At 42.8% G+C, this 21,754-nt stretch overlaps 1 protein-coding gene across 2 annotated transcripts; it reads left to right on the forward strand.

Moving 5' to 3' along the window:
• The first annotated feature begins 110 nt into the window (after positions 1-110).
• Positions 111-20,170, forward strand: STEAP2 (STEAP2 metalloreductase). 2 transcript variants are annotated; one of them, XM_028749674.2, is made up of 7 exons: positions 113-412; positions 6,865-6,928; positions 9,247-9,324; positions 10,172-10,695; positions 11,666-12,193; positions 12,603-12,767; positions 13,794-20,170. In XM_028749674.2, exons 4-7 carry the CDS (start codon positions 10,204-10,206, stop codon positions 14,076-14,078), a joined length of 1,470 nt encoding a protein of 489 aa, XP_028605507.2. In that variant the 5' UTR covers positions 113-412; positions 6,865-6,928; positions 9,247-9,324; positions 10,172-10,203; the 3' UTR covers positions 14,079-20,170. The 2 variants fall into 2 exon arrangements, with proteins under 2 accessions (XP_028605510.2, XP_028605507.2); XM_028749677.2 differs by lacking the exon at positions 9,247-9,324 and having other exon boundaries at positions 111-412.
• The last annotated feature ends 1,584 nt before the right edge of the window (positions 20,171-21,754 follow it).

Below are 21,754 nucleotides of genomic sequence, written 5' to 3' on the forward strand. Positions count from 1 at the left end.
GCCTTTGGGGCCTTGCGCGGTTATCCATCAACCCACCCCCACCCACCCTTGGGTGACAGGAGCAGCGGGACGCCGGCCTCTTTCCACCTCGCCGCGCGCACGGAGGCGGCGGCGGCGGCGGCTCCCGCCTCGCTCCCCGTGACTCCGCCGCCGCCGCTTCCCCCGCCTCTCGGTGCCTTGCGAAAGGACGAGGAACACGCGGCTGGCCCGGCCTGCGCGACCCACTTGCTGGCAGCACCAAAATCCCGAGGAAGGCCGGGCCGAGGCGGGGGAGGGACGGAAGAAACGCTTCTCCTCCTCCTCCCGCCCCGCTCCCCGCCCGCCCGCCTCTCTGCCGGGAGCTTCAGGCAGGCTGGAGCGCGGGAGGCGAGAGGGAGGGAGATCCGCCGAGGCGACTCCGGCGCTGCAAGAGGTGAGCTGCGCGGGACGGGGCGGGGGGCACCAATAGGCGCCTTCGCCCCTGCCCTTGCAACCCCGGAAGGACGGGAAGGGGGCTGCGCTTGTTGTTGTTTTTCACACGGCGCCCCCGCGTGAGAACCAGGCGGGAGGACGGGGAAGCCCTGGCCGAGCAGAGCGCGGGTGGCGTGGGAACGGGCCGAAGCGCAGAGCGCGCGCGTTTTCGCGCCGGTTTGCGTTCGACGCCCGGCCCTTATAAACGCGTAATAGCGCGGTTTCCAGTCCCATTGCAAGCCATCCCTGCAGATTCCCAGATTCCCACCCCACCCGTAACCCAATTTCATTTTATATATTAAGAAGAATAACATAGCTGGAGCCTTCGTGTTGTCTAACATCCATCGTCTTCCGGGCCAGTCAAGGGCAAAGCAGCACAGCGCTATCGGAACGGGACACAGGGCATGCGCGATCAAAGCGGAATTATTATAGGAACTGGTTGCTCTGGGTTACAGGTTGATAGAAGGCCTTTGGTCGCTTGTCCTTTCCTTTCCGTTTTCTTTACAAAGTGCAGTTGACAAACTGATTAGCCCAAGAGCAGTGTTCGAAACCCCCATTGTTCTAGGCACATTTTGCCTAAGATTTCAGATTAAAACTGCAGAGTGCAAGGAAAGGAGGACCTTTTTCTGCCTCCCCACTTCCAGGTACTCTCTGAAGTCTGGAGAAGAGACCCCCTTAAGAATATTAGGGGGTGGACTAGAGCATGTGAAAAATGAACATAGTATTTTAGCTGCAGTTCATTCATTTTCAGCTTTGTATTCTTGTTATAAAAAGCATGCCTAGACATTCCATTGTTGCGCCCGTAACCTAGGATTAAGGTGCCATTTAGCTCCTAGCTTTCATATTTCAGTTTCTAACACAGCCCAAGAGGTGTGTGCATATTTAACCACAGAGGTCAAGGGATGTGTCCCTAGGTTGCGCAGTGTCTGAAGTGAAAGGGAGATGAAATTAATAGGATGGTGGCTGCAAGAGGTCATGAGCAGGGCTCCATATTGTTAACACCGAGTGACAGCAGCTTTCAGACAGACATTCCCAGGCCTACTAGATGCTGGGGACTGAAGGGGATTTTCTGCATGCAAAGCAGATGCTTATACCACTGAGCTACAGCCCCTCACTAAAGGTAATAGAAAAAGCTGCTTGGATTGAATACAGAGGGTGCTCTCCCACTCATGTACAGTGGTACCTCGGGTTACAGACACTTCAGGTTAGAGACACTTCAGGTTACAGACTCCACTAACCCAGAAATAGTACCTCGGGTTATGAACTTTACATCAGGATGAGAACAGAAATTGTGCGGCGGCAGCAGGAGGCCCCATTAGCTAAAGTGGTTCCTCAGGTTAAGAACAGTTTCAGGTTAAGAACGGACCCCCAGAACAAATTAAGTTCTTAACCAGAGGTACCACTGTACCTTAAAGATGGATTTTGTGGTTGCCTTCTGAATAAAGCCACTTGGGTGGAATGGGTGCCCAGACTCAAAGCTTGTTGCCTCTCAGTTAGACAAAGGCATTTATATTTTGCTTCTATAGGTGGTGGTTGGATAAAGACAAGACTAATCATTTACAAAGTGGTAACTTAACCTCTGTGTGCACATAACCACATAGTCAACTGATTGCCAGAACATGAACAAATAATCAGTGCATCATACAATCATAAAAGGAGCTGTCGCAGGGTAGGTTGGTACTTATTTGCTAAGTGAGAGATGGTTAATCTGGTGAACCGGGTTCTCATCTCCGCTCCTCCACATGCAGCTGCTGGGTGACCTTGGGCTAGTCACACTTCTTTCAAGTCTCTTAGCCCCACTCACCCCACAGAGTGTTTGTTATGGGGAAGGAAGGGAAAGGAGATTGTTAGCCGCTTTGAGACTCCTTTGGGTAGTGATAAAGCTGGATATCAAATCCAAACTCTTCCTCTTCCCATCTTCTTATATCTCAGATTCTGCAAGCACTAGAAACTTACCATACTCAAGAAAACAGACATAGAAAGCTGGGGAGTCAAGATTAAGGTTTATCAGGGGATGCCCTCCCGTGCCCTGCCTTGTAGACGTCCATGGGGGAAAACAAGGGAAGGAGAGTCAAAGGGAGAGAATGAAGAATTCAGGCAAACATGTTTGCACATTATTAAAGCTTGCTTATGCTTAAGAATAAGGATTAACACGATGAGTCTAGGCCTTGTAGGTGAGCTTTGACAAGGGATTTGAAGGAAACAAAGAGAGGTAGTATCATACAGTATATATTTTCAGGTTGGGAGTTGCACACATAGGGAGCAGCAAGGAACAATGAGGTGGTGCTGGAGTCATTGAAGTGAACAGGAGACCATTAGTCAGTGGAGAGGGAGATAAATGGAGGAGTGGGTATAACATGTTTGTGCTGTTGACGCAGATGGTGTTTTAGAGAGGGTGGAAGAGGACTGCTCCCTGTCTCGAGGAGATAACGACTCTTATGTTTTCACACAGGGGAAGCAACAGCGAAACAGGGAGGTAGGCAGGGGCAAAATGAGAAACAAGGATCATAGGAGAAAAAGGTGGCCAAAGAGTGTTGGGTTGGACAACAGAATGGGCAGGCGCCACTTGGACGTCAGCAGATAATATAGGCTGGTTTCATTAGCACAGTCTTCTTATCATGTGGTAAGCGTGCACATCACAGTGATAAGTAGTGTGTCCCTGATGGTTGATAAACACAGGCCCAGGGCCCTCCCAGCCTCCCTATCTGATCCTGAGGACTCTCCCCACAACAGCCCCCAGCCACACACAGTGTCTCAATGTCATGCCCCTCTCTAGCTCTGGTTCACAGTCACCTTGAGTAGGGTTGTTGTTTTTTGCTGGAATGTGTCCTTGAACTCTGAAAATGATTCTTGTTTGCTTGGATGAAGGATAGAGGCTGGTATGTGTATAAACTAGCCTACTGTACAAAGGTAAAATTTACACTTGTTGCTAGGCTCACTTTTGCCACTGTCCATTCTTACCACTGACTGGCATGTGGCCCCAGAAGGTTGTCCAGAAAGGAATAGGACCCTCAGTCTGGGAAAAGGTTCTCCATCCTTGGCCTAGCAGCTCAATGGTCATGTCTAGGGCATCTGCTTGCAGGGTGTGGCACTCGTGCGAACCTTGGTAACCCACCTGTCCAACTGTCTAATCTAGCTCAACTCCCTCTTTTTGCAGCGGTCTTTTCTGCACTTTCCAGCTATAATTGGATTGTATGCAGTTTAGCCACTCACTTAATTGTACCATTAATATTCTGAGCTCCTGTAAAGTTGCTAAGCAAGCAGAAGTAAACATGTCACTTTTTTGTTTGCTTTAACCCTTCACCTAATTAGTTAAGACAACTTTACTGTGCTTAGCATTTTTTTAATAAATCAGACATTACTCATCCACACCAGATGTCCTGTCCCTAACCACAAGACTGCTAAAAGGCAGCGTGTTTCAATTAACACAACTCACCACTCCTGAGCTCTAGCTCCCTGATTTCTCAATTTTGTGGGGCAGAACAGGACTGCTGAGGGAAGCAACTTGGCAAATAGCCTGGTCAAGCAGGCTTCATTATGTACACTTTTACTACTTCCTCTGCTCATATGTGTTTGGACGTTAGTCTTCAGCCAGTAGGTCACAGCAGAAGCCATAGCACTATACAAATATATGGTTACAAAATGTAGATGTCCCTGAATTCATGCTAATTTTTTATTTTTTTGTATTTCACAAGATTTATATACCTCTTGGCTGTAATAAAACCTTGGTTAAATATGAGTCATGATTCACTATGAGACCACAGATTTTATAGACGGACTTGGGACTCCATCCCTGCCAGCCAACCCCGCCTACAACTCTGTCCCACTGCACCCCTCACAAACCCCCCCACAAGACCATGCCAACCCCCCACCCACCCACCCACCCACCCATTAGACCAGAGCTGGATAATCTTTTATGGTTTCCACCCCAGGGGTCGAATAGGTGGGAAGGGCAACCTTCATGTCAATCACATTACATAATTGTGATGCCACATGATTGGAAGGTGGTCTGTTCCACTCACTTGCCCAAATCCCAACATCAGAGGTTGAAGGGGGACGGGTGAGAAAGCCTACGCTGCACTAATCCCTTCAGCCTTTTGCAGCTCTCCCCCTGCTTTTCCTTTGTCCCTTACCCAATGTTGGAGGTCCAAAGGAATACCAACCCCATCTGCCCCCACCTCACCAAAGCCCCCAGTGTCTTCTAGACCTTGCCAAACCAACTTCCCCCATTGACCTAGGGCTTGCCAAGTCTCCCACCCACCCCCATCCCCTTAGACCTTCTTGCACAAGGGAAGGGTGGCAGGTGGTCCAGGGGTGCCATGGAGGAATAGTCATGACAGGCCAGGATGGCTCCATCCTTCTCACCCACTGCTTCCTTCCTCTGTGCCTTCTGCTGCTGAGGTTGAAACAGCATCATTGGTGAGGTGGGCAGCAGCCATAGGCGCCGACTCCATGGGGCTTGAGGGGGCCCGAGCCCCCTCAAAAATTCGTTTGGGGGGGCTCCGCCCCCCCAATAATCTCCGGCGCCCCTCCAGCAGAGCGCCATCGCCGCCCCTCCCCCAGCCCAAAATGCACAGGGAGGGGCGGGCTGCATGCCTCCTGCCCTCCCTCCCGAGCAAAAGCTCCACCCAATTTCCTTTGGAGCTGATTAATAGGCGCAGCACGCTCTCCCCTATTCACTCACGAGGAGGCGGCGCCACTTTATTTGCATATTCATGAGCTTATTTATTATTCATGAGCTTTCCCGGGCCCCCCCAATATTTTTTATAAGTCCGCGTCCCTGGCAGCAGCTGTAGAGCAGGGCGGTTGCTGAGGAACTGACACAGGCTGTTGTGACTTCCTCCACGGCTTCTCCAGTGCTACTGCAAAGGCCACAGCAGCTCTCCAAGAGCTATTGTCATGCTGTAGTTCTCAATGTCATCTATCAGACAGTGCCCAAGGTGCATGATGACAACCTTAGGCAGATATATACAGTGGTACCTCGGGTTAAGTACTTAATTTGTTCTGGAGGTCCATTCTTAACCTGAAACTGTTCTTAAGCTGAAGCACCACTTTAGCTAATGGGGCCTCCCGCTGCTGTTGCGCCGCCGGAGCACAATTTCTGTTTTCATCCTGAAGCAAAGTTCTTAACCCGAGGTACTATTTCTGGGTTAGCAGAGTCTGTAACCTGAAGCGTCTGTAACCCGAGGTACCACTGTAGTAGGAGATAGACTTGAATTTTACTGAAAGATCTTTGAATTATTAGTTGCACATGGCAATGGTACAGATAAATTTTACTTTTCCAGCTTCCTTTTGTCCAGACCATCATTTTTTATGTTCTCCCCCCCACACACACACACCTTATCATTTCTGTTACTTCAGTTTGTTTCCCCTTTCTGCTTCACTGCCATCCCTGGTTCCATATTGTTCTGGTGGAAGAAGAAAAGGTGGAAAATTAGGACATTGTTGGATTAAAAATCAGTCCTGACTAAAATTATGTAATCTAAATTTATAGCCAAATGCACTGCCGAACAAATGCATTAGCAACAGGAAGAGCATCTCTTGTTCTTAATAGTTCAGTGACCTGATGTTCCTTTTGAAGCGTTTATCTGGATTTTTTAAAAATCTATGCATTCTCAGATGAATACCACGGTATCACTGTGGGGCAATTGGAGAAGAGTCATTGTTCCTGGAATTTTAATCCTGTTGTAGTCCATTTTCAACCCCAAGCTCAAAACTTTGAAAAGTATACTCTGAAAAGTATACAGCTTTTCAATGACTTGAAATGTTCATAGATTTGTAAAAGATAGGCAGGTCAAATCATGCATAAAAATTGAGGCAGGGTTTTTTCTAGGTTAAATACTTTTAAGGTTGCAGGTTTTTTCAAAAAATGGGAGAACTGTTTCAAGTTTCTAGAGTGCTTTATAGCTTTTGACAGTTTTGTTTATGACTAGAGTGGGCAGGGAGTAGATTTAATTTACTGGTAGACCCGATTACTCAAAATAGATCATCAAGAGTTTCCCAGTTGTGGAACAATAGAAACAGCAAAAAGCTACCACCCAAACTGAAAACACTGATCTGTAGTAACTCAGATGTTGGCTTATATAATATAATATCATGTCATGCAGTTAATATTTGGCCGCCAAATTGTCTTTTGCATCTGACTCCATCCCTCCAAGCCACTTACTTAGCACGTGGCTCTGCACAAGGTTTGTGGAGCTAGCCTGAAAACTTAGGGGAAATGATTTCTGGTTCATGCCAGGTTCTCCTGCAATTCTAGACTTCTAAGAAAACCATCCTGTCCCATTGGGAGTCAGATGCAAGATCATTAGAAGAAAATAAATCATCAGAAATTTGGACTTCTACCATTAAAGCCTTGCTGTACACAACTTGCAAGGAACGAGCCTTTTAAGACCCTGTTTTTATTCTTCACAGGCTGCGCTCTGATCTCTGCTGGCATCAGAAACCAGGAGCTGATTTGCATATGTGATCCCACAAGGTAATTTTTCAAAAGCATCTGTTCATAGCTCACAAGGCCAACTCCAGGTTTGAGAAGGCTTTCAGCAGTTCTGATCCTCTCCTTACAACTGTGGGTCTCACCCAGCCACAGGCTACCCACCCACCAGCAGCAGCAATAATCTACAACCATTGTTTTAAATTTCCCACTGTTCCCACTGGGAGAAAATCTAGAACTAGTTGGTTCTGTGGTTCTGGCTCCACCCACCATTGGCCTCCCTTGCTTCCACCCTACCAGTCTCAATGGGCACCAATCCACCGCTGCTCTGACCATTATCCAGTTCTGATGGGAGTCCCAACAACAACATCAATATGGAAGGCTACAATGTCCCGCCCATGTTGTACTATGATGGCAGTTTATACAGTCATGCTAAGCATCCAATGAGCAGCCTCTTAGGTACATCAACACATCCCCCCCACACCCACCCACCCAATGGCCTCATTGCTTTCCTAGGCATAGCAGTATTTGACCATCCTTCCCTTATTTTATTGAACTTAAAAAGTGGCATTTCAAATACTGAAGACAGTGCAATTTTTTCTACTGTGACGTTCTGGCAGCTGACAAAAGGATTAAGATTTCAGTATTTAAAAGAGAAATTCGAAATTGGGATTCTTGTTTCAGAGATATGATATAAAGCTGAAGGTCTGCCTTTGGCAACTAAGGTTTGGAAATGTAGCCCTTTTTCTGAGCAGTGTATTTGGGATCTGAGTATAAGCTCTATGGTAAACAGTGGAAATTTTAAGTTTCTGTTTAGGTTTCTTAACTAGTTCAAAGAGCATGAAAAATGAAGTGAATGCTCAATATTCAATTCCCTGGCCTCTTTTAATGTTAAAAGTAGCCCATTTCTCGTAAAAGAAATGTTACCAAATAGCTGGGGTGTTTCACAATGTACCTTTTGAGATTTAAATACAAAAAATAGGATGCAATCTCGTCATTTGCTTGAGTGAATCACATTTCCAGGACACACAAATCTTTTTTCCTTCGTTTGCTTTGGCTAAAATAGTTGTTGACCAATTCCTGCTGGATTTGCAACTCACATTTAAGAGTGAATCATTTCCTCAGAATTAGTAAAGCACAACAACTGCTAGCAAGTTATTTCGGTAATAAAATGACATTTTAAAAATATAGATTTTCAGAGTTAAGAAATTGTGGGTTTTCCCCTTATCACAATCCTACATGCCATTTGGCACTTGGATTAAGGTTTTGTTGCCTTTGACTTTGCAGTTTCCCTTAACATTTTATTCGTTTATTTTTATATATGCTTCCTTCTACATTTTATTTTCCTAGACAAATGAATATATAAATTCCTGGAGGAAGTAGAATGGCATACAAAATTCCTTTAATGTACAGCTGTAACATTTAGTCAATTAATCAGTTAGATTTTGATTGACTAACACATTGATGCTTTACTCAGTTTATTTATATGCTGCTGTTTTTTTAAATATAGTAATAGTATTTCTGTTCAATGTTACTATATTATTTTATTGATTACTCTGGGAGAGCCTTGGGAGGATTACCAAGCATAAAAAGCAGTTTAGAAACATGTTAAATAAAATTAATAACCTCCTCCTCATTAATAGGGCAGCACATTTTTTAAAAAATTACAACAATTGATTGCATGGAGTGTATTAGAGAAGGGGTAATGCCTCTTCTAAAATAATGTCTGATGGGTGTGCACCATCTATGTTTTTTTCTTTAGAGCTACTGCTTTTTCTCATGCAATTTTAGGCAGACTATCAATTGAATTCTATGAAAGTTTATTTGGAAGTATATCCCACTAAATTCAACAGGAGTTGCTCCCGTGTAAATTTATGTAGGTCTGCAACTTAAATCTTCTACAATTAATCAACTTGAATTAGGTGGTTGCCCTACTTTGGTAGCCATGGAATACCAGTAAACATAAATAAGGTCTGAAATAGTACCAACTTTCAGTTTATCACATTATTTATTTATACATTATTATAGTATATCCTATGCTTTGGTTCAGATGCACCAGTACACAATGTGTGCTTTGTTCTATATATACACTGTTCTGTGTTAGCATGGGCTACGCCAGTATCTTCAGTGTGGAATAGTGCTGTGGGTCTGCTTCAGCATCAGAATGGCACACCGCCTTGGGCCGCAATCCTAAGTGCAGATTGTTTCCATTGTTAACAATGGAAAAGCACAAGGCGTCATCCTGCAACACAGCAAGCATATTTATGAGGGGGAATGTCCTGCCAGGCTTTATAACTGCTACACAATGTTTGTATTGGTGTGCTGTTGTGGTTGCTTGGATGGTTGTCGTTCTTATGTTACAGAAAAGGAAATGAATATGAGAAGTAGTGACTGAATTCTTCGCCAGCTGTGGTTGACAAAGATTCACACAATTTGCAACGGTGGGTGACACTTTGGCAGACAAATGTGTGCCTGCAGAATCTCAGCTTTCCAATGAAGACATAAATTTGTTCAAGCTCGAGAATTCTGTAGGGAATGTTCTCTCGGGTCATATATTTCAGATCTTTTATGGATTCTGCCAAGCATCTTTGAAAGATGTGTGTTCTCCCTTATTGATGTCTACTGAATTCTTTTGCTATTTATGGAGGTGGTTTTCTCTGTGTAGACCTGGATTGGGGAAACTCAGGCCAAGGGGCAACCATCCAGGCCCTCAGAACTCCTCCATGGGCCATACCCCCAATCTGGCCCTGTTTCTCAACCCAAGTGTTTCTGCCTGGCTGGAATGTGGAATATGTCCTTGAACCTTGATGACGCCTCTTGCTTGTCAGGATGAAGGATGGAGAGGGGTGTGCAGAGCTAATCTACTGCACTTTTGATTATGGCCATGTTTAGGCATACAGCCTAAATTAGGTTCCCCCACCCTATAAACATAGGAGTTGTGGCAGGAGGGAGGTGCCTTCTGCTTGTACCTGCTTACATGGGAGGGAGAATTCCATTGTGTTCTAGAAGGTTCTGCTGGAGTGAATCATCAGGGGATGTGGGGAGGTCTTAGTGGGAAGAGTTAGATGGGGAAACCCATTCCATAAACAAATCTATTTATGGCTTAGAATCCAAGCCATCATATGTACAGTAATCGGGTTTTTTGTTTTAATTTCATCTAGTGCTAGAACATAATTGCCTGGCTTGTAGAGGAATGTGTGAAAGTAGGGGGGGGGAAATATTTCACAATGCAGAATGTGTTAATGGGTTCATATTAACTACGTGTGTTTCCTCTCTGTTTTCTTTTAGAAAATTGCCCTCTAATCTCATCCTGCTGAGTTATGGAATCAATTTCTATGATGGGAAGTCCCAAATCTTTAAATGAAACTTTCTTGCCAAACGGTGTAAACGGTATCAAGGACACCAGCAAGGTCACAATAGGCATAATTGGAAGTGGAGATTTTGCAAAATCACTGACCATTAGGCTTATTAGGTGTGGGTACCATGTGGTCATAGGAAGCAGAAACCCTAAGTTTGCTGCTGAGTTCTTTCCACATGTGGTTGATGTCACTCATCACGAGGATGCTGTAGCAAAAGCAAATATGATTTTTGTTGCTATACACAGAGAACACTATGCTGCTTTGTGGGACCTCAAACATCTGCTTATTGGTAAAATCCTTGTAGATGTCAGCAATAACATGAGAATTAACCAGTATCCAGAATCTAACGCAGAATACTTGCAGTCACTTTTCCAAGATTCTTTTGTTGTCAAAGGATTCAACGTTATCTCAGCCTGGGCACTGCAGTTAGGACCCAAAGATGCTAGCAGACAGGTAAGCTATGCATTTATGTCTTTTTAAAAAGCAGAATGAAAATAGTGGTTGGAATAGTTGTGACTGTCTTGCCAATCTCAATATTTGTTCCAGCACTGAGAGTAAACATTGCTCAGTATGCTAGCTTGCTAGCTTGTAAACAGTCATCAGTGCTGCTGAGCTTGAATTGAGGAAGAACATCACACAAGGATGCCAAAGCGTCATCACATTACTGTTATTGCTGCAGTACTGACCATCCAACAACAGAGTTTTCTGGGTGGCTCACGAAGATAAAATGATGATATTATTATTATTATTATTATTATTATTATTATTATTATTATTATTATTATTATTATTGAATACCTTCACTTGAGGCATCCCAAAACTATTTATAATAAAACCATATGTAAAATGGTATGTAAAACATACAATTATTTTTTTTCTAAAGGAAAACGCTTGGGGAAATGGAATATCTGGTTCTGAAATAATTTGTTCGGTCAACTATCACATAATAATTCCATCAGTGCTCCAGACAACATTTGACCAGAAGCAGCTGGCTGCAGACAATGCTTTAGTTTTCCATACAATGCTTTCTAGAAAACAAAATGAGAGAACTCCCTAGTTTCATCATTATAACATTCAGTTATGTCACTGGAAACATAAGTAAGGTGAAAATCATGACCTTGCTGACAACAATGAATGAATGAAAACGAATTAAACATATAAAATCATTTATGCATTTAAAGTGATCTGGGCACTTTTTATCTGCTAGTAGCATCTACTGCAGTTTGACCATTACGTTTAGGAGTAGCCAATGGGATGCCTGCCAGATGTTGTTGAACTCCAATTTTTGCCATTCTGGCTGGGACTGATGGGCATTGTGGTACAGCCACATCTGGAGGACATGAATTCAGTCCATTGCAGCTGTTGAATTCATCTTTATGTTGGTACATAATAATAATGTGTGTGTGTGTGTGTTTTTTTAAAGGTCTACATATGTAGTAACAATTTTCAAGCTCGACATCAAGTTATGGAACTTGCCCGTCAACTCAGCTTCATTCCTCTTGATTTGGGCGCTTTATCATCTGCAAGGGAGATTGAAAATTTGCCTCTTCGGTTGTTCACGCTGTGGAAAGGACCAGTAATAGTGGCTGTCAGCCTGGCCACCTTCTTCTTCATCTATTCATTCATCCGAGATGTAATTCATCCTTACGTGAGGAACCAGCAGAGTGATTTCTACAAAATTCCTATTGAGATCGTGAATAAGACATTGCCAGTTGTTGCTATCACTTTATTGTCTCTAGTGTATTTATCAGGGCTGCTGGCAGCTGCTTATCAACTTTATTCTGGCACTAAGTACAGGCGATTTCCACCTTGGTTAGAGAGCTGGTTGCAGTGTAGGAAACAGCTTGGACTGCTTAGCTTTTTCTTTGCAACGGTGCACGTGGTTTACAGCCTCTGCTTGCCCATGAGGAGGTCCGAACGGTACTTGTTCCTGAATATGGCTTATCAACAGGTAAGGAAAATAACTTGGAGACGGTGATTCTCAATGGGGTTCCCAGTGGTCTTCCGTTCAGGTTACTGATCAAGTCTAGGCCTGCTTAGCTTCAGTGTAGCATCTGTTCCAATAGATTGTTAACAAGCCCCTAAGCACTGAATTCTGAGATCTGCATAAATCACTCAGATTTGCATCTGTTTTCCATTTTGCATAGTTTATTCTCCTCCTCCTAGTTGAAGGAAGGGACAGGCCTATTAAGGGCATGAATGCCTCCTCACAGTCACTGGAAATCCTGACCAGCTTCCCCCCAGCTTCTGGACAGTCCACCAGGCACACTTAGAAACCCATCACGTCTCCGGAATGAATGAAAACTCCTCCTGTACAAATGTGTTCTGTGTTCTAAAAATTTCTCCTCCTCTTTCTTCAGGTCCATGCGGATGTTGAAAATACATGGAATGAGGAAGAAGTCTGGCGGATTGAAATGTATGTCTCCTTTGGAATAATGAGCCTGGGGCTGCTTTCTCTGTTGGCTGTAACTTCTATTCCTTCAGTAAACAGGTCGTTAAACTGGAGGGAATTCAGTTTTATCCAGGTGTGTATTGTAGCAAAACCAGATATTAGAAGCTAATCTATCAGAAGGCATTTCAGTGTTGATATCTAACAGGATTGCTCCAGAAATGTCAACAAGTTCCTAAATGCTAATACCTAGCAAAAGCGGCCCTGGAATGTTTCCTTCCAAGTAACTACGTGTAAGAGTACACTGTAAGGCAGTGTTCTTTATTTTTTCATTCTGGTAAATTGACTTCACAAGAATTCCAAGTCTAAGAAATGCTTGGTCAAAGGACATTTCCTTGAATTTTTTTTCACCCAAAATGTGTTTGAGATAAGCAGTTGAGGCTTTCAGCAGTTCTTTTCAAGACTTACACAGTTTTAAAATATTATCCACAATTCTACTGCATTACACTGATAGGACAAACCAACACATCTCCGCTGAGGACACTAAGCACCAGCAAATCCCAGGAAGGGCTAGAAGCTGTGATGTGTATCACTAAAGGTATCTGGCAGTATCTTTCTGATACTGCTTTTTGTTGCCTTTTTCTATGCAACCATACCTGCTGATTCAAGTGAGCAGCCTCTTTCATCCCTTTTCTCCCAGGCTCGTTATCAGTCCAGCAAATCTCACACAGTCTGCTCATCCAGCAAAAGGTTTCTGCCCCTAGAGACCTTCAAAAATGCCAGTGGAGCATTCTGGATGCTCCTTCTCATATTCTGAGCTGCTTTTTCAGTTTTCCTCTGCAGAACTTAATTTGAAAAATCAGAATACATATTGGGCCATCACAGTAAAATAGAAAAAATAAAAAAGACCTTTTTATTAAACCAGCAGAGTTCAGAATCCTGAAAGCGAGCTCGTTGTATTTTTTAATACCCATGTCCTGAACTGACCCTTGTTCAACCTTTTTGAAGGGCAGGCAGATAAAATGTACTTGCAACGTGTGCTGATTTTAACTCAGTCTTTTTCAGAAATTTTAGTTTATTAGCTATGTCTGCTAATTGGGTTTCCAGAGTGTTAATTTGTATCTGTTTCCTCCTCCTCCCCCCCCCCCCCATATCTTCAAAGTCTACTCTTGGATACGTCGCTCTGCTCATAAGTACTTTCCATGTGTTAATTTATGGGTGGAAAAGAGCCTTTGAGGAACAATACTACAGATTTTACACACCGCCAAATTTTGTTCTTGCACTTGTCTTGCCATGCACAGTAATTCTGGGTAAGGTATTTTTGCTCCTGCCGTGCATAAGCAGGAAATTGAGGCGGATAAGAAGAGGATGGGAAAGAAGACAATTTATGGAAGATGGAAGTGGAACTGGTTCACATCCCTCGCCAGAAAGGGTTACTATCATGTGAGTCTAGACACTATCGCCTTTGTCAGCATTGTCCTTTCAAAGTGATGTAGTTCATAGAAGCTTTACTGTAGACTGAAACCTGTGGGAAACAAGTGATGATATGCTGTAAACTATTAGGAAGTGGGCAGTGTTGGTCAATGCAGACATAACATTTTTAATGTGGCGTAAATGTCTTTGAGCACATCCCTGCATTCTGAAGATTTGCTGTCTGGGCAGAGAAAGTGCGTTCTCAAACCTCTTCTGCCACACATGGGTTTATTAAGCATGCTGACCAGAGGATAAATACCATTGAACTCCATGGGGTTTATATCTGAGTGAAGATTCTTAGCATTGCACCATTCATAATGTTACAGCTGTCTTCCCTTAGGCTGCCAAATTCAACGCTGGAGAACAGTCATTTTCCTTTAAATCTATTAATGTTACAAAAGATAAGTCCTGCCCTTTCCTTCCCTGGCCCAGCTATCTACCTCCTTTCCTGCTTGCTGTATGCCATGCCTGGAGCCTTGATCCATTATGGTAGGTTGGAGGAGTGGTGTAAGCACCTGCCCCAAGAATCACTGCTGAATTTGGCTCCCCTGAAACAAATTCCTGTTTCTACACTCTGAGGAGCACCAAGCAGGTAGATCTTGCCAACCTTTTAATGCACATCCCATAATGCACAAGTTAGCATTGCTCTGGGGCATTGTGGAAGACTTAACTGGTGACCAATGGAGGAAAGGCTGCAGGAGAGAGCTTTCTTTAACCTTACCCACATTTGCAAGCATTTGCTCCCTTGTTTCCGGTGGGACTTGGACACCATTGGAAGCACTGCCATCACAGCTAATAAATTCACACTGACAGAGGAAGGGGCCCACTTTTCCCAGCACACTTTTCACCCAAAGCCAGCCATGACATGGTGAATGAGGGGACCAGAGAAGCTGCAGCTGCCCTATTTCCATATATTTTGAAGTATATAGTTGTTTTCCAGCTTTCGATAAGGCTGCCATAGTCTTTACCCTTTGTTTACATGTTCAGTGGTGTTTTGAAATTGCAAGATCAAACCTTACAAAGCCAGCTATTTATAACTGTGCTCAAATCCACGGTCTTAAAAGACTGCTGGTTTCTGCTAGGTAGATTACTACCTAAGTTAGCACGAGCACTAGTGGACGATGAAATGAAAGTAAGGGGCATTAATAGACCAAACTAGACATTATGGCAGCAGACTGATTTGCTAAACCCAGATCTTGTTCAATCGCATAAATTTTGGGGGAGGGAAAAGGGTCTTGTTTTTTGTGTTTGTTTTTTAAGGAAAGAAAATATGGGGGCTGGTAGAGCTTTCTCTGCCCATGGCTTACTTGCATTTTGCTTCTCATTCCCGGCACATTTCTTCTGCACTGAGCCTCCAGTACTGGAAGTGAGCTCAGCTGAGAGAAGAGCAATTGGGTGAAAGGCACTAGGCCGGGGGAGAGTTCTGTTGCCCTTACCCACATCCATAATCCATGGGATTCAGCTGGAAACTTCAGTTTCCATTCTTTCCAGTAGGACATGGGCAGCTTCAACTTTTGCTGGACTGTATCCTGTATGCATTTTGCACAATTTATCACAAAACCAAACTTCAGTCCATCTTTTGCCGACATCTCTATTGTCAGCAAGAATATCACAGTTTGTCTAATGCTATAGCCTGACTTCCAGCACACTGCTTATTTTATTAAAGCCAATGCTTATACAGTGGTACCTCTGGATGCGAACGGGATCCGTTCCAGAGCCTCGTTCACATCCTGAAGCGAACATAAGACGCATCCGTGCGGGTCGTGTTTCACCGCTTCCACACATGCGCATGACGTCATTTTGAGCATCTGCGCATGCACGAGTGGTGAAACCCGGAAGTAACGCGCTCCGTTACTTCTGGGTTGCTGCAGAGCGCAACCTGAAAATACTTAAGCTGAAATGTATTCATCCCGAGGTATGACTGTATTTATTTGGCTCAGAATTACAAATAATAGATATTTCACAGTCGCGCTTAACACACTCGCAGTAAGGGCACTATGAAAGTGGGATACCTGTTTTACATGCATAACGGCAGGCCGGAGGCTGCTAAAAATAGACAAAAATGGACAGTTTGTAAGCTTTCCATGCACTTAAGATCTCTGTCTGTGACTAACCAGTAGAGATGTGGGTGCAGAGCCACTGAATCATAGCTGCATCTGACTAGGACTCTGCAGCACCCTTAAATAAGAAGGATGCAGACCCGTGAACACTGACAGTACTACTGCAAGTGCTTTCTCTGTGCTCACAGTAGACATATGCCAGAGATAGAGAACATGGTGCCTTCCAGATGTTGTTGGAATTCAGTTCCCATAACCCGCAGCCAGGATGGCTAATGGTCAGGGGAGGAGCAAGGCACAGTCCAGCAACATCTGAAGGGCACCACGTTGGCCAGCTCCGTCATGTACAATGCCTTCTTGATTCCACCTAGCTCTGGATTAAGGCCTTTGGAACAATGAGCTCAGAAAGATTTTAACGTGTTTAGCATAATTGGGGGGGGGGGATAACTATTTTTGTGTGACTATGTGGGGGAGGGAGTCCATTGGTTAGTCATAATATGTTACAAACTAAATATCTTTTTTAAATGCTTTACATCACACAAAGGATATATTGTTTGTGTGTGAAAAACAAAATCATCTTCTGCAATGAATGTGCTAAAATGAAATCTTCATAGTTTTAACACCTTGTTAATAATTATGATACCTTACACCTGAAGTTCCACTCTGAAACTTTAGTCCTAGGTTCCTAAAATTTTGGAATTACACTTAGGTAGGAATTCATTGTAGTGCTATGGCAATTGTTCTGTCAGCACACACACAACCCAGAGCCATGGGATGAAGGGGGAGAACCCTGTTGCACTACCAGACATCCACTAGGGAGACTACCTAGTTGAATCCATCCACGAGAATTTTGTTTACTATTTTGCTAAACTTCAAGTAGCTTCACTAGTTAGTTTGTTTCTGCTATTACCAATTGAAGCCAGCATAAATGGTCAAATAAATGTCCAAAACAAAAATTCCCATCACTTGTTAAATTTTCTCTAGGGCCCCAAACAAAGAATGCAAGATAGATGTCTGTGTTTTTATGATACACTATTTGTGCAAATATTTGTGTTTAGTGAGAGTCTAGCTAGATTATAGTAAACGAAAGTATTGAGGGCTAAACTAATTATAGCACTGAATATGACACTGGAGAGTATTATAGGGCTCTTGTTTAATAGCAGACAGGGAGGGGTTTTTTAATGGAACACAGCACATGGAGGTTTAACCCTTTGCTTCCCAGCCACAATCCCACTTAAAATCTTGCCTCCCCTCCCCATCTGTTAGCATTGGGGATAAAGACTTTCATTGACACCAGTTTTCATCAGGATTGATTTTCTACTTGCAGTGTTTAAATCCACAATAATTCATTGCAACCATTGTTACTTCACAGGTGGTACTAATTCCTTTGCCACTTTTATTCAAATATATAAAATAAATTGGAAAATTAGGACTTGTTGCTTAGCATGGGGGGGGCAGGAAGTGCCTAGCAACCTGATCTTTAAATGCTGTGCAAATATAAGATGCGCTACACCAAAATAAATGGGACTATCTGCTAACAGTGGAATAGTTTAAGGCAAGGTTAGGGAACCTGTGGCCCTTCAAATGTCCCAACTCCCATAATCCCTCACCATTGGCCATGCTTGCTAAGGCCGATGGGAGTTTCTGTTCAGCAGCATCAGAAGGGCAAAGGTTTCTTACCCTGACAAAGAGAATGAATCCGTGCTGCCCTGTTTCTGGCCAAGATGCACTTACAATAGCACCTGAGCAGAAATGCACCTATGGTAACCACAGACACCAGACTGCCATTTGCAGCTCAAGGGCAGACCTGGGGTTTGTTGGTTCCGTTGCTTGCACTTACTGAAGAACCGTCACCACAATGGAGCACTTTTATGGACCATGTAATTTAATTCTTCCCATTGAAACCAATGGATGTACTAATTCTAGTTTTTTTGTCAAGGGCTGCACTCTCTCTGGGGTAACTTGTAGGGGCTATATGCCGTATGGGCAGGAACAGAGCCAAAACTGGGTTGACCCCCCTTTTTTCTAATACTTCTCTTGCAGAAGTATATACTAATGACTCGTAGAGGGCTTTTGAAGTTTGTCCAAGGGCAACATGCATACATTCTTACATCAGTCACATCCACATGCTTCTTGTAAAGAAACCTGTAACTGTAGTTTGTTCAGGGTGCTGGGAACTGTAGTTCTGTGAGGGGTGAGCTCCAGTTCCCAGGATCCTCTGGGGAAAGCCATGTGTTGAATGTATGGTGTGGATGTAATCATATGCTTATTCCCATATATGCAGGGGATTCCCATTCTCTGCTTGTGAGTGGTGCTCTTAATATGTGCCATACTCTGTACGTGTGCATATACCCTTATGCATGAAGTATCGCCCTTAAACATGATAACACCACTGCAAGTTCAGAGCTCTGGATCCCAAATGGTATTTAGCATGTGGGTGTAAAATCTTTAATGGCAGCGTTATGTCATATTCAATTCAAGCCACAAAAATGTCTTAAGGAAAATGCTATCTTGAATTATTTTTCAAAAGGTTTTATATAATACCATAGGTATTATTTTATTTTAAAATTTATTTAAGATAGGTATATTAATAAAATTGTATTTTTGGATAAAATCAAAGAAGAGTACTATTAAAAGATTTATGCTGCATATAGGGTTTTGACACATTAATTGATCTGACTATTCACGGAGGAATTTTCAACCCACTTGAATGCATGCAGGTCCTTTTCATGCAAATAAGCCTTACAAGCATGCATTTAAGATGCAGAATTGCACTCCATTTTATTAAATTCACTGTGGCTCAGATCCTGCAATCTACAGATAATTATAAAATAGTAATTATAAAATGCACACAACCACAATCCAGTATTTTCAATGTTTATTGGCCCAAGCCAGCTTGTGCTGTATAAATGCTACTACTTACTGAAATACTCAGCAGATCAAGCTTTTCTCCAAATATTCGTATTTTGTTGTCTATGTGTATACGTCTTGGCTATACACAGATCTTGGAAGACCAATTCTGATGTTAACAATTTCATTCCAAATAAATAATTGTTTAATGCACTGAAAACAATAATTGTCTCTCCATGGTCTCTTCTTCTCCTTCCTTCTTTGCTTCTCTCATATGCCTCAACGGGAATTTCCAAAGCTTGTTAAACTATTTCACCACTACATCTGAACTAGGAAGTTAAATCTCTGGCTGCAAACCAATATGCCTTCCTGGTTTGTAATCAGATATTAAACCACAGCTACCTGGTATGGGTGTAGGTTTAATAAACCCCAGGTTTCCATTATGATGCACAAGAGAAAGGATGAGAAAACACAGTCACAAGTTACAGCACTCATTCTCAGTACAATAAACTATGGTTTATTGAATCAAGATAAATATTTCTAACTGGGCCATTGTATGAACACCTCTCCCAATGTTTTCAGTGGAGCCTGTGCTGATGTAAGAGGTTTTGGATTGGGGTATAAGCCATATAATAAATTATTTCACAGCCTAAAAATGAATGGCTGATCAATATATTTTTGGTCTATATATATTTTTTGAGAGTTTCAAGTATTTATCTTATTAGTTTCTTCTGAAAATTAATATAACTTAATTTATCTCATTACAATGCACTATAACGCTGTACCACTGCTTAATATAGTCCATGTGTGCTTTCAAAATATCATTTACATGCATTTAAAACATTTGAAATGACATTTGTTTTCCATAATTGTAAGAAACTTTTTTATTGTGCTTAAAATGTGGCAAATGATTTCATTTTTTAATTATTAATTTAAGTGTTACTTGTTAACTGTAGCTGATAGATACAGCTGAATGATATTTAAATTTGAATAATACTTAAATTAAATTTGAGGTTCTACTGAATTTTATTGTACGGTTATTGTCTACTTGGCTGTAACAATGTAGACCCAGAGATGGGTGCAAATTTTTTGTTGTTGACATTCTTGTACAAACATGTAATGTGTTACACCAGAATAAATATTTCATTTGTGTAACATAGGTTTGTAGGAGTTCAGTGTGCAATTATCTATAAAAGCAGCTATAATAGTTTATGAAAACAGAAACAATTAGAATTGTGTCCATTTTCTATCCTTATAGATGGGCCTTTAGTTTTCAGTCTGCTTTAACATGGCAACCTGGTACATTCACAAGTACTTTGCACTAATTCTAATTGAACTTTTAAGAACAGGTTGAAAGTCTGCCAAAGGCTGTGATTTTTATATTTAATTTTGGAATTATATCTTAATTTTGGAAAATAAAGAATATCCAAGGCAGGGGGGCAGCTCCCCCCCCCCAACAAATAAATAAAATTATTTAACTAACTGGCTAACTGCATTGTAGATAACTCAGTTCTGCCCCTCAACATAATGCTTGCCCCCCAAAATAAATCCTGACCACGCCCATGGTCCAAGACCATACAAAAAGTCCCTGACTGAGCAAATAGTTGAACCTGATCTCATGCATTGATTTCACAAAGTCCTAAACAGAATGGGATATACTAATGGATACAGCAGCGCAAAGTATTCAAACACAAAATCAATGCGCTTCTCTCAAAGCAACAGTGAAATTTCCCGATTTTACCAATACTGAAGTCTTGTTTCCCTCCCACCAAAGTTGGGAGATGTCAGGGCTTTGCCAGAGAAGCCTAATGCAAAACCTGCCTCTGAAGGCAGCTATCTTTTGGCGCCACCATTTGGTAGCAGTTTAATATGTCTCATCTATTACGTGATGCATGAGTTGGTCCATCAGGAGGACCGTGGAAGGGGGCTGCATTATTAAGGCCTATAGCCGCTTCTGCCACCTTGGCTGGGATTCTGGGAGGTGGCATGGTTGAATGTACATATACTAGAGAAATCCCTCTTGCCTTAGCCGACCAAACTTGGGACAATTTCGCATTCAACCCAGGACACGTGATGAGGGAGAAGGAATGTTCATACACATCAACCCCACTTCTTTCCTTTGTCGTGTGATTCTATACAGTAGTCTATATTCTCCTAGACATGGCAGGTCAAGGGCATTGCACTAGCCCTGTGATAGCCTCACATCCAGGGCTGACCCAAGACACTTTGCTAATAATAATAATTCATCTAGCTAGGTTTCCCCAGATTTCGCTACCCAAAGCAGAGAAGGAAACGGTACCTGTTTGGGTGGTACCCACCCAAATCTTTAAAAAGCAGAGCACCCAAGACAGGTTATTTTGGCATCTCAGAAGTGACTCAGACACATGGCTCCTTGGTAGTAGAAACACAATAATAATAAATAGCCAGGGGCTGTCCCTTTTCCTGACACCCAAAATCAGCTGCCCTGGGGAAGCAGCTCCCTTTTAGGGGGCCTAAGAAACCTCAAAAAGAGCCTTAGGAAGGGAGAGACTGCATATACCAACTTTAAAAATAAATAAATAAATGATGTTGTATTCTTCCCCGTAAGAGGAAGACCGGCTACCCCCGTTCATGGCGTGAACAGTTTTCAGAAAGCCTCAAGGGCAAACGGGCGCACGTCGTGCCGGGGTCGGGCAGGCAGCATTTCTGGCCAAAGCAGCGCCTCAGCTCTGGAAGTTCCGGCGCCATTGAAGGATCTATGTGA

The sequence above is a fragment of the Podarcis muralis genome, chromosome 12 (assembly GCF_964188315.1).
Source record: "Podarcis muralis chromosome 12, rPodMur119.hap1.1, whole genome shotgun sequence".
In the NCBI taxonomy this organism is placed as follows: domain Eukaryota; kingdom Metazoa; phylum Chordata; class Lepidosauria; order Squamata; family Lacertidae; genus Podarcis; species Podarcis muralis.